The 13,323-nt window shown below is 37.7% G+C and overlaps 1 protein-coding gene and 1 long non-coding RNA gene across 3 annotated transcripts in view; both read right to left on the reverse strand.

Moving 5' to 3' along the window:
- LOC121419040 (ribonuclease H2 subunit C-like) overlaps window positions 1–13,323 on the reverse strand; it is an 18,132-nt gene continuing 4,809 nt past the window's right edge. For both annotated transcript variants that reach the window (XM_041613320.1, XM_041613319.1), the window contains exons 3-6: window positions 2,187–2,255; window positions 1,650–1,693; window positions 1,119–1,238; window positions 1–635 (exon numbers count right to left, since the gene is read on the reverse strand). In XM_041613320.1, the coding sequence (XP_041469254.1) occupies window positions 567–635; window positions 1,119–1,238; window positions 1,650–1,693; window positions 2,187–2,255 (302 nt within the window). In that variant the 3' untranslated portion in view covers window positions 1–566. The remainder of the gene's footprint in view (window positions 636–1,118; window positions 1,239–1,649; window positions 1,694–2,186; window positions 2,256–13,323) is intronic.
- Window positions 4,571–13,323, reverse strand: part of LOC121419041 — an 11,947-nt gene continuing 3,194 nt past the window's right edge. The window contains exons 2-4 of the long non-coding RNA XR_005970544.1: window positions 10,737–10,919; window positions 9,666–9,760; window positions 4,571–7,607 (exon numbers count right to left, since the gene is read on the reverse strand). This is a non-coding gene — a long non-coding RNA (uncharacterized LOC121419041). The remainder of the gene's footprint in view (window positions 7,608–9,665; window positions 9,761–10,736; window positions 10,920–13,323) is intronic.

A 13,323-nucleotide genomic window follows, 5' to 3' on the forward strand; every position in this document is an offset into this window, starting at 1 on the left:
CACTTTTTACATACAAAATTTAATCATAAAGAAATTCACAGTATTATCAATCAGAATGACAAAAAGTTACATCACAAGGTATATCAAACACCCTCCCTACAGAGTCTCTGGCAGAAAAGCAATTCACATCTTGGAAGGTACAGTGACTTAGAAGTGGGAAAGGTCACAATGACTCCCGCATCTTCATATATAATGCAATGGCCGAGAATCAACAAAAATAGATTCCAATTGAATTTTTAAGAACTACCAAGTATTCCTGTGGGACTTGACTTCGTTCCTCATCATGGTAACATACTGTAGGATAACATCAACACTTTTATCAGACAAATTCCTTTGCTTTCGATTGACTTAATGGGAAATATATCTGACTGCTTCTATGTTAACTATCCCATCTTTTTCACATTTATCCAATAACGATGACTTGTTGGTGCTGAAAACTTTCATGAAATGGTTAACTCTGGAGTAAGCTGGAAAGGCCTGGCATCAAGAGAACACAGTGGCATCATGATCTCAGGTTGAATCTGACCACTAGTATTCAGGTAGGAGTACATTGGAATGGTTGAATTTCATCTACAGCCAGCTACACTGCCCTGGGATTCCAAAGATGGCTTATCAGATGATACAGGACTGTGTAACTGAAAAGTAAAATGGATAAATATTAATGGTTTATCATTAAATCCCTTTTTTATGGTCAGTAGCCAATGGCTTAAGTACACATCTTTACGTACAGTACATGAAATGAAATGAATAATATACAAAATGCACAACAAAAACCTAATAAAAAGTAAAGATGAAGAAAGAATTACTGAAAAAGCCCCCTCCCCTTCCTGGTTCTGAAAACCATGAGACACTTTTAATCATACATTCATTATTTGACCAGTAACAGTGCATCCATGTACTTCAATTTTTAAAAAAATATTTTAAAAACACTATTCCTAGACATTAAGATAATTTTTCTTCACAGATTTTTTCTTTTCTCAAAATATATTAAGGAAACAAATTCTTTATACACAATTGATAAATCTGCATATGATGAATTTGTATGACATTTTATACTTGGATAGTCTTCTTAGAGATTTTTACTGCAAAATGGAATGTTGAAAACATATAAAACTCACTGCAGAAGCTATATTGGTCCATGCCAAGGCTCGTTGAATTGTGTCATTTGTAGAAGGTGCCGTTTCCAAATTCCAATAGGTAAACTTGTCAAAACTTTGGGTTGCTTTTAAAGTACGATCCTTCATTGGAAGAGGATATGAATCAGGATAGAGTTTTAGAAAGACTAGATTTAAAAATTTGGTTTACAAAAGGTAAATAAAAAGAAATAAAATGATATTGAATATTTTAAAAGTAATTGTATCATAATTTCTTCAACAATTTACTTGCATAATACTTGCTGATAGCAAGAAAAAAAAAACATTCCTTGAAAATTTGTGAGGACTTTACCTGTCACAGCTATGCAGAGATAATGGGAGCATTTTGAACACAACAGTTTGGTTGAAAATGCAGTTTATACATGAAAATTATAAATATCCAGTGTGACAATAATTATCTAGTCATTCACCATTGGTTACATAAAATAAACCCTTCTAGTAATAAAGAATGCAAATCTTATTTCCACAAGTACTTGAAAGGCATGCTAAACTTACCTCATCTTCAGTGAAGGGTTTACTAGGCTCTTTCAGAATAACACCTATTAAATCAAGAGTCAAAATATAAAATAGGATTAAAACATATTCGTACCTAACAGCCAACTCTAAATAATCTGTTATACACCATCAAAGGACAAAATACAAAAACCAACGGTCCTCAAAGATTGTCTGTTTGTAAATGCAATAATTTCTAATATCCTTAATACAGGAGCTTGTACTACAGAACTTGCCAAGAACAAATACCACTGCTATTAAATACAATTATCTTAATTTTCTTTCAGCACTTTTTCCTGACCAGTATCTTTACCATTCTTTAAGTATCAAGAACCTCCACTCTTGAAATGCAGCTCTATTGTGTAGATGGAATAGATTTGAAAAATAGTATACTAACAAAGGTTTTTGTTTCTATTCCCCCATTTCATATGTAGGCAAACCGTCCAGTACCATTTATTGTTTTAATTGATGGGAAATTCCCAGTAAGATTCCTCAAAAAAAAAAAAACAATTGAGAGTAATAACATATCTTCTTGTTTACCTTTATATCCCTCAGGGATTGGAATCTCTTGACCTCTAAGGAGTCTCCCTCGGAATGATACCTGCTGACCTGAAAGATAATGTTGTTTTTATTTAATACTAAACACGCCTGCTGAAAAAGCAAATAAAATACTTTCTTTTTATATAATTTTATTTACTTATTTCAAAATCTTTAATTTTTTTTTTTTTGGGGGGGCATAATGTTCAGAAGAGAACAGATATTATTCGAAAATGATCTTCCAAAATACTGTGAAGGAAACCCCCCTTCGTGAATAGGAAAATCTCATCTTAAAAGAGATATTTAGATTTCTAAAATGTCCTTTTCATCTGGAGTTTTGTTTGTTTACATAACGTAACTGAAAGCCATTATAGTCATTGAATGAAAGGTTAAGTGCCGGTGATCAGCTGTTTTTACTACGTGAACTGTGACCTGAATTCCAGAGAGACTGGTGAATTTCTTTGGATTAATTGTTAGTGTGCGCGCATACGTGTTAGCGCAGAGGAATTGGTATATTTCTGCTGAGTCACGCCATAATCGCGTAGAGCCAGCAGTACGATCTATTTATGGGACCGGTATGGTCTGTTATGAAATTTTATGAGCGTTAAATAGCTCTAAGTCAAATTTGAATCTTACCTTTTGTGTAAATTCCATGAAAGTTGATGACAGCACTAATTTATTGCTGGAATTTCTTCATTCATGTTTGGATACTGTTATTTTCCTTTATTCTGAGACGATTACCGGCAGTATTTTGAACTTTTCCTTGGATCTTAAGCTCTGATGCGCGCATACGCGCACAGACGCACTATCTTGTGTATTTTAAAGTACTGAATTTGCATAGCATCCCGCCGCGTAATGTTATGTGAATTGAGTGGTTTTTAAAGCACTAAAATTACATAACAACCCGCCGCGTAATGTAATGAGCTCAAAAATTGCCAAAATTCTGGGGGGGGGCAAAAGTCTATAAATAGGCGAGGTTTTCGAGAGTTTGCCATATCGTCTGCAAGCTCTTTAGAGAAGGATCGTTGAAAGTCACTCACTCACTCTCTCTCTGAACCATTGTTAATTCAACTTTAGCATTCTTCTGTGAGTACATTACGTCATAATATGACACTTAGTTCCATTCAGGGAATTCAGCGAGAATAATGATGAATTTTAGCTACAAATTTGAAACCGTTCGTCACCTTTTTGGGGTTCGTGACGACCTTTGGCAACCAATACTCTGTTGTATTTCTTTATAGTCAGCTTGGATTTATCAGTTGTTCACAGAAATTGGGCAGCTTTTGTTATTCATTCGCAGACTTTGATTGATTTATCAAGTCTACTGATTGTTTGATCGATATCTAGAGAAGATATGAAAGCATTTATTGGTGCTTGTCTGTGTTCATTTTTGACATGAACACAGCTGTTTAAAAGCAGATAGAAATTAATTGATGGTCAGGATAGTGAACATGAATGCTGACTATTAATTTATCTTTCTGGAATCTCCTGAATGGATGATTATATTTAATTACCTTATTTATGAAATTGGATGATTTATGCATTTTATATTATGAATTTATTTCTGACTTGATGACTATATTTTAGGCAGTCCTTTTAAGGACTCTTGACAGTCTGAATACTTAATCAAATTATCTAGTTAGAGTAATTAAATTACTGCATTGATAAAATTATTCTACCAGCGTGGAAAAGGCTAGTGTCAGATTTTCAATCTCTAAACAGAGATTAACTTTTGGTCAGTAACATTTGGCATAAAACTGTCAAGTTGTTCTGGAATGTGTGTTGTTTTGGTATTGCTTTGAATATTGATCTGACTTTGGCATTTTTTCCACATTGGTTGTTTAAACAATATTTATTGATAGAGTCGTTAACTCAATTCTAATTTCAGGATTAATGACTTTGGTTATTTATTTACATTTCTTACATCATATACAAATAGGATCAAAACTAAACAAAACTAGCCATCATGAGTGTGTGGATGTTAAGGTCACGTGTTACATAGTGTCAAGCATGCAATTCCCGTAGTTGTTAAGATCAGATTATTTAATGTTATAAGATCAAAATACTTAATGTTATAATATCAGAATACTGAATATTAATTCTGATTAAGATTACCATATAATCAGAATGACGTAAACAATAGATGAGATGTAAATACCTGATTATCAATCAGAAAGCATTTGTAAATAACTTGTAAATAATTGTCTGTGCAGTCATTCACATATTTTATTAAGGATACTTGATGTTTATAGACTGAAGTAAACTCAATTTATGGATGAAGCTTAATTCTTCATTAGAGCATTGACATTGTATAAATAGTTGGTTGATTTACTTAACACTGAAATAGGAATAAGGTGTTGGTCTTTCAGACTTGTTTTGCTTAGCTGTATGCTCAGACAGCAGGGACGAGGTTAGAGTTTCCGGTAGGCTTTAATGCTAAGAAAGGTACTATGTGAGTCTATTCTTGAACCCGTGATGATTAGGGATATTTACGGATTTCTGAGGCTTTTCATCACACAGAATGTTGGATGTTGATACAAACTTCACACCGACAAAGTGAGTGGGAGTTTTGTAGGCGCTGTAAGGCTGGTAAACAAGGCCCGTTGAGAGGTTGATAGGATAAGGATATTTTTTGGAGATTGGTGTGTTGTATTGGGTTAGTGACATTGGATGGAGAAAGATATTGAGTAACTGCTGGCAGTTTAGATAGGATTACTCACATAAGTCAGATCGACAGAAAAGAACCATTGGTCCTGGAACCTTTGTGGAGAGTAGTTTACAGTTTTAAGTGGAAATAACTCTGAGAGGGAACACAACTCTACGGAGTATAAAGTACGGAACTAAAGTAGGATGTAGCTTAGGTAATAATCAATACTTACAAACGATACCGATAGTGTATTTGTAACAGTAATACATAGGATTTATCAACTTAGCAATTAATTATTATTCTATTTATCATTCTTTCAATTTAAGAGTGACATGCACAGACTTACAGTTAAATTCTTATCTACGTAGAGTAAGTTATACAATTTAATATTGCTCATTCCATATTCAATGAATTTTTATACTTATGTAAATTGATGTAAATATCCAAATTTTATTGTGAAATGTTCAGAAGAATTGTTAACTTCAAATTTCTTATATTAAAGTTCAGTTGAACTTTATTTTATTTTTCTTAGGAATCAGTAATTGGACTTGCACACTTTGCATAGAAGGAAGATGATTAGTGATCAGTGTTTGAGAATGATGAATCCAATAAATTGGATTTGTTGTTAAGTCTTAGAATTAGAAATGGTGATCGATTGATTAGTGATGATTGATTGATGATGTGATTAGGGATAAGAAGTACCGTACAATTAGTTTAAGCATTATTTAAGTTAGGGTTCTTAGTTTATTTATAGACCAACCTTGTATATTTCAAGAAAACGGAACGCGACATCGAGCTTGGGAAACTACGCTTACCTAGTGAGACCCAGTGATAAAGAGTGGAATTGAGAACTGAAACAGACTAGAATGATTGGTTGCGAAGCATTGCCTGAAGTGAACGCTTCTATGGATGTCGATGTGCATAATTTAATTTAGGTGACTGCACGTGTGTGAAGTGGATATGCCTGAGCGTGTGTGTAGAAACACGAGGCGAACAAGTATTGTACGTGAGTGAATAGAGATTTTGCTACATGGCTACTCTATCAAGAAAGATGGGAAATTTTAGCTTTGTAATTTAGATTAATCTAAGTCACTCAGTGAGTAAACTCACCTATTAAATTCTGTTGCGAGAGTCCGGGTCAAGAAGTATGTCTGAAGTCTCAAGACGGGAGAAATGACGGTTTTTCTTCAGGTCATCGGAGCTCCTTCAACATCCATGACTGTGGCAGAACGGAGAGGCTAAAAGTTGGCGGTCGATGCAAGAAGATGGACCAATCATAGGCCTCGAAGCGTAATCTCAGATATTGGATCATGAGACGGCTATTCTGATTGGAGGTTTACTGGACATTTAATTAAAGTTCTCATCGAGGAAAAGTTCTTCATTTACGATCAAGTGTTAAATAATGCTTGGTCGAGAGCTCAATAACTCTATAAACTATTGTGGTGGCAGCATACTATTATTTGAGGGGGTCTCGCGTTACATTTTTGGTGGCACGGCGGTGGGATGGTCTTTTTGTAGAGTCCCTGCACCAAAAATTTACATTTTTGGTAGCGGTGTGGGATGGTCTTTTCAAAGAACCCCTCCACTTTTAAAAGAGAAAAAGACTACATTTTGTCTACTAAGTAGTAGAATGATGTGTATTAAGTATATAAGAATTTTGCTATTATTATGTATAGTTGTGTACGGTACTAGTAGATATTTAGGAATACATTGTTTAAGCTATGTATAGTAAATAAGTTGTGTTTTGAGTTCCTAATTACAAGTGTGCATTAGATAAGTTAAGATTGAATATGGAAAATGAGCATTTATATGTCCTATGGACATACTAACAGTGAATCAATCACTGTGAATTACAAGGAAATCTATTCCTTTTACAATGTAAGGGTACGTTTGCTTGACACAATATAAAACATGTATATTTATACTTAAACACAAGAAAATAAACATACATCCAAATATATTAAAAATTATAGCACTCGGTATGATGGAACCAAACGCTGAGTTGGCAGCAGGAGATACTGGAAATAATGGAGTCCAGAGGAGCTGGGTATTAGATGAGCAGGATCCGGAGATAGCGGTAGACATGGCCAATTATGGAGATGCTATTCCTGCGGAGAGGCGCCAGGTTTATACGCCAACTCAATTCCGAAATAATGCTTCCTATGTTGGGAGTCACCAAACGACCGACCCGAAGAAACTGAGAGGATCTGGAGCCAGGGACGTTTTGCCGGATAAGTTTGCTGGGAAGGTACCATGGACGGACTATCGCCGACACTTTGACGTCTGCAGAAGATTGAATAATTGGGATGATGTCGAGGCTGGACAATATCTCGCCACGAGACTGCAAGGCGCTGCACTGAAGGTCTTGAATAATATTCCATTTGGACAGGATCTCACATACTCCAATCTAACTTCTCTTTTGGAGCGACGATTTGGACCGAGAGAGAATGCTGAAAATTTCTTGCTGGAGTTGAGGACTAGGCGACGACAGCCGAAGGAGAGCTTACAGGAATTGGGTCAGGCAATTAGAGATTTGACCTGCTTAGCCTACCCGGAGCTAAGCAACGATGCTCGAGAGAGGCTTGCTCGTGGACACTTTTCAGAAGCGATCGATGATGGTGAAATCAGGGCTGCCATTTTCCGAGCTCATCCCAGAACACTTGAAGAGGCGATTAGTGCTGCATTGACTACAGAGTCTTTTCTACAGACAGAGAAGGCACGAGAGAGGATTAGGCCACGTCACGTCAGAGCAGTAGGGGATGCTGTAAAGTCGTCACCTGCAGATGAGAAAGTAAAGAAGGAGATACAAGAATTAAAGTCAAGCCTACAAGAAATCAAATCAATGATGAGACAGATGAGTGTGAACAGGAATGGAGGTCCACCACGAATTGTGTGCTTCAACTGTGGAGAGCCTGGACACATCAGTCGTGTTTGCAGCAAACCATACCAGGGAAACGACAGAAGGCCAACTCGCAGGACCACGGGACGGCCAGACCAGACAGGTCCACAGAACTAGATGTTCAACGAGAAGCAGCGGATCCCTTGATTTGCATTATTCGAGATGTTAACCAAGCTATGTATATACCAGTAGATATAAGGAGTGAAACAAGATATATGTTGGTAGACACTGGGTCAACAATAACTATTGTGTCTGGAGCTATTTTGGGTCAAGCATACCATGATAGAATGCCAGGTGTGAAGGAGACAGAAATTCAACTGAGACAAGCCAATGGAACCCCTATTGAAGTATTTGGGGAGACAGTTATTCCAATGAGCATTTCCGGAAGGATGTATGATGTGTCTGTCATTATAGCTGGAATAGATGTGGATGGAATTATTGGAATGGACTTCTTACAAGAAACAAATGCAACTATTGATTGTGAGCGAATGATGGTAACCTTACATGGAGAGACTATTTCGTGCACAAATCACAGAAGTAACAGACTGGCGATGGTCATCAAACAGGAGATACCAGAACATTTGACAGATATCTTTGAGAGAGCTAAACCGAACATTGAAGATGCTCACCATTCTGATGTTGCTACCCTATTGACAGATTTCTGTGATGTATTCTCAAAAGGTGACCATGATATTGGATGTACCGACAAGGTGAAGCACAGTATCCATACTACAAGCAATGCCCCTATTAGGCAGAGACCTAGACGCCACCCTATGGGTCAGAGGGAAGAAGTAGAAAAGCAAATTGAAGACATGCTAGCACGAGGGATCATCACACCTTCATCCAGTGCCTGGTCTTCCCCGATAGTATTGGTGGATAAGAAGGATGGAACCAAACGATTCTGCGTAGACTACAGACTCCTGAATCAGAATACTGTGAAAGATTCGTTTCCATTACCTAACATTGCTGAATCACTGGATTCTCTTGAAGGTGCAAGTTACTTTTGCACGCTAGACTTAGCTTCAGGCTACTGGCAAGTTCCCTTAGATGATGATGCTAAAGAAAAATCAGCATTTGTGGTACCAGGAGGATTATACCAATTCGAGGTCATGCCATTCGGACTTTGCAATGCGCCATCTACTTTTGAGAGGTTGATGGAAAATGTGTTCAGAGGTCTGCAATGGAAGATACTCTTAATCTACCTAGATGACATAATAGTCTATGGCTCTAATGTATCTGAGATGATCAATAGAATGAGAATAACTCTACAGCGACTAAGAGAAGCAAACCTGAAATTGAAACCCAAGAAGTGTCATCTATTTCAGAAGGAGGTCTTATATCTGGGACATGTGGTATCGTCCGATGGAGTGAAGACTGACCCGGATAAGATAGAGGCTGTTAAATCATGGCCCACACCAACCAACCAGACAGAGGTGCGGAGTTTTCTTGGATTAGCATCCTACTACAGGAGATTCATACTCAAATTCTCTGATGTAGCGAAACCACTTACCAATCTAACCAAGAAAGATGAGCCCTTCATCTGGACAACAGAATGCGAGGAGGCTTTTCAGATGATGAAGAGAATGTTAACGACCGCCCCAATTCTAGCCTACCCAAGACTGAATGTTGGATTCATTCTTGATACAGACGCCAGCAATTTTGCAATAGGAGCAGTACTTTCACAAGAACAAGAGGGAAAGGAAAGGGTTATTGCATATGCCAGTAAGACTCTAAATCCTGCAGAACAGAATTACTGCGTAACAAGGAGGGAGCTATTAGCTGTTGTGAACTTTCTCAAGCATTTCCGTCATTATCTGTATGGACAACAAGTGAAAGTTAGAACAGATCATGGTGCACTTAGATGGCTACTAGAGTTTAGGAATCCTGAAGGACAGTTAGCCAGATGGCTTGAAGTGATAACACAGTACCAACTCACCTTAGAGCATCGTGCTGGACGTGTCCACTTGAATGCTGATGGGTTATCCAGACGACCTTGCACCGATTGCCGACATTGTAGGAGATTTTAGAAGACTGGAAATGGAAGAGAAGTAAAGAAATAGACTTATTTCCATTTGAATGTGAATTTGTGACATTAATTGAATTTATATCATTGTTTTTCGTAGTGAACTATATTGGATTCTATCTACTTACTTAACGCAAGATTTTGACATGGAGGCTGGAGAGTGTGATGAAAAGGAGATGTCTACCTTAACATTTACGCCAATAACTGAAGAGGAAATCAGGAAGGCACAGTTACAAGATGGAGATATAAAGCATATTTTGAGATGGAAGGAAATATGGAGAGAGCGGCCGAGCTGGAAAGATGTTTCGCACCTATCATCAGCTACTAAGGCTTACTGGGTAAACTGGACTTTGCTAGAAGTACAAAAAGGTGTCTTGATGAGGAGATGGGAATCAGAAGATGGAAAGGAGATAACTTGGAAAATTGTACTCCCTCGTTCTTTGCGAAGTACAGAACTGGAGGAATTACATGGTTCTCAAACAGCTGCTCATCTTGGAGTCAATAAGACATTACATAAAGTACAGAGGAGATATTACTGGGTTGGACTTGCTGCAGATGTGCGATTGTGGATTAAGAGATGTACTATCTGTGCACAGCTGAAAAACCCCCCAAAGAAGAATAAAGCTCCACTTCAGAAATATAGAGTTGGTGCACCATTAGAAAGGGTAGCGATGGACATTTTGGGCCCTTTACCCGAAACGGACAGTGGAAACAAGTATGTGCTAGTCGTGGGAGACTATTTCACGAAATGGATAGAATCGTATCCATTACCAGATCAGGAGGCGGAGACGGTTGCTAGGGTACTAGTGGAGGAGTTTATTTGTCGGTATGGGATACCAAAAGAACTACATAGCGATCAAGGGAGGAATTTTGAATCAAGGCTGATGGCAGAGATGTGTAAGATGCTTGGTATTAAGAAAACAAGGACTTGCCCACTACACCCACAAGGAGATGGATTTATAGAAAGATTTAATAGAACCTTACTGGGTATGGTGTCGTCACTGCTCGATCCAGATGGTGAACAGAAGGACTGGGATGAGAGGATTCCATTTGCTATGTTGGCATACAGATCAGCAGTCCAGGAATCAACTGGAGAGAGTCCTGCTATGATGATGCTTGGAAGAGAAATCAGTCTGCCGGTAGATTTGCTGTTACCTTCTCCAACACCTGCAAATGAAGAAGAATCGGACTATGTCAGTGATGTGAGGGAAAAGTTACATGAGGTACATGAAGGTGCTAGAGAAAAACTTGGAATTGCAGCTGAAAGACAGGCTAAGTCTTATGATAGAAATATTATTCAGCGAAGTTTTACGACTGGAGACTGGGTGTGGTTATTCGACGCATCAAGGAAGAAAGGAGTGTGTCCTAAGCTGAGCATGAAATGGAAAGGACCATTTATGGTGGTAACCAAACTTTCAGATGTTGTGTATCGAATTCAGGAATCATCGAGAAGCAAACCAAAGGTGGTGCACATCGATCGACTAAAGGCTTATACTGGAAAGCCTTTAAAAAACTGGTTGACACAAGAAATCAGGCGTAATCCAAATAGAAACAGGGTTCCACCACAAAGATACATTGAACTTTGAGTCACAAAAACAATACATCTTCACCATGATGGCTGTATTCAGAAATTTATTCTACAATATTCCTTTCTTTATCATTTTGATTGTATGTATGACAACATACAATTATATATATGCCTTGTATGCTTTGTAATTTGTATCTTACAGTACCAGGATGGAAGTGACCTGCAGGCACTGCAAAAGAGTATTTTCATCTTATCCAGAATTAAATTATCATCTACGGAAGGTTCATCAAATGACTTTTCTTATTCACTGTGAAAGATGTAATCATGAGACTGATAAAAGAGAGTCAATGAGACAGCATTACAAAAGACATCACCGAGCTTATATCAAAGAAGTGGATACACTAAGATCTAGCCCGACTTTGCCTACATGTAAGTCTAAAGAAAGGATGGAGGAACAGCAGGAAAGGGAGAAGAGGAGACAGATAGAGGAAGAAAGGGAGAAAGAGAAGAACGGACGAGAAGAACAAAGAAAGAGGAAAGAGGAGGAAAGAATCGAGGAGGAAAGAAGGCGGCAGGAAGCAGTAGAGGAAGAAAGGAGGAAGGAGGATAGCCAGGAAAGAGTTTGGAAAAGGGTTGGTAGGAGCAAGATAGACGAGATAGATGAGGAGATCATAGAAGAAAGACGGAAACTACAGGAAAGTAGGGAGAAAGAAGAAGAGAGACAACTCGATGAAGAAGGAAAGCAGCTAGAAGAGGAGAAGCGGAAGATAGAGGAGGAGAGAAGGTTAGAAGAAGAGAAGAGAAAATTAGAGAGAAGGAAACGTGACAAGGAAGCAAAGCAGAGAAGACAGGAAGAAGAGAGGCTAGAGAAAGAAAGGGAGCTTGAGAAGAAGAGATTAGAAGAGGAGGAGAAGAGACTGAAGGAGGAGATAAGACAGATTGAGAATTCAGAAGGCAACACAGATGAGACCCCAGAATGCAGAGTTGTTGAACTTGTCAGTGATAAGAAGACTATTTCCATAAACCTTCCTGAATGCCAGAATGACCAGATCCAAATAGTTACCAAGGTTACAATTGCCACATCTTACTATGTCAAGACAAAGAATGGATATGTTCTAAAAAGAAGATTAATTGACTCTCACTATCCAGAGAAAAGACCAAAAGTTACAAAGTAATTTGTTGTACATTTTTATGATCCTCATGTATTTTGTATGAGCTTTATGTATCTTATGACGTTTAAGAATATTTTTTTTTATGTGCATGAATGAATATTCATGTATTTTGTATTGCTATATATTGAAATTTAATGCTATTTATATAGTCACTGGGACAGTGACTTATTTGGCAGGGGGTAGTGTGAAGGAAACCCCCCTTCGTGAATAGGAAAATCTCATCTTAAAAGAGATATTTAGATTTCTAAAATGTCCTTTTCATCTGGAGTTTTGTTTGTTTACATAACGTAACTGAAAGCCATTATAGTCATTGAATGAAAGGTTAAGTGCCGGTGATCAGCTGTTTTTACTACGTGAACTGTGACCTGAATTCCAGAGAGAGACTGGTGAATTTCTTTGGATTAATTGTTAGTGTGCGCGCATACGTGTTAGCGCAGAGGAATTGGTATATTTCTGCTGAGTCACGCCATAATCGCGTAGAGCCAGCAGTACGATCTATTTATGGGACCGGTATGGTCTGTTATGAAATTTTATGAGCGTTAAATAGCTCTAAGTCAAATTTGAATCTTACCTTTTGTGTAAATTCCATGAAAGTTGATGACAGCACTAATTTATTGCTGGAATTTCTTCATTCATGTTTGGATACTGTTATTTTCCTTTATTCTGAGACGATTACCGGCAGTATTTTGAACTTTTCCTTGGATCTTAAGCTCTGATGCGCGCATACGCGCACAGACGCACTATCTTGTGTATTTTAAAGTACTGAATTTGCATAGCATCCCGCCGCGTAATGTTATGTGAATTGAGTGGTTTTTAAAGCACTAAAATTACATAACAACCCGCCGCGTAATGTAATGAGCTCAAAAATTGC

Source organism: Lytechinus variegatus, chromosome 7, assembly GCF_018143015.1.
Source record: "Lytechinus variegatus isolate NC3 chromosome 7, Lvar_3.0, whole genome shotgun sequence".
Classification (NCBI taxonomy): domain Eukaryota; kingdom Metazoa; phylum Echinodermata; class Echinoidea; order Temnopleuroida; family Toxopneustidae; genus Lytechinus; species Lytechinus variegatus.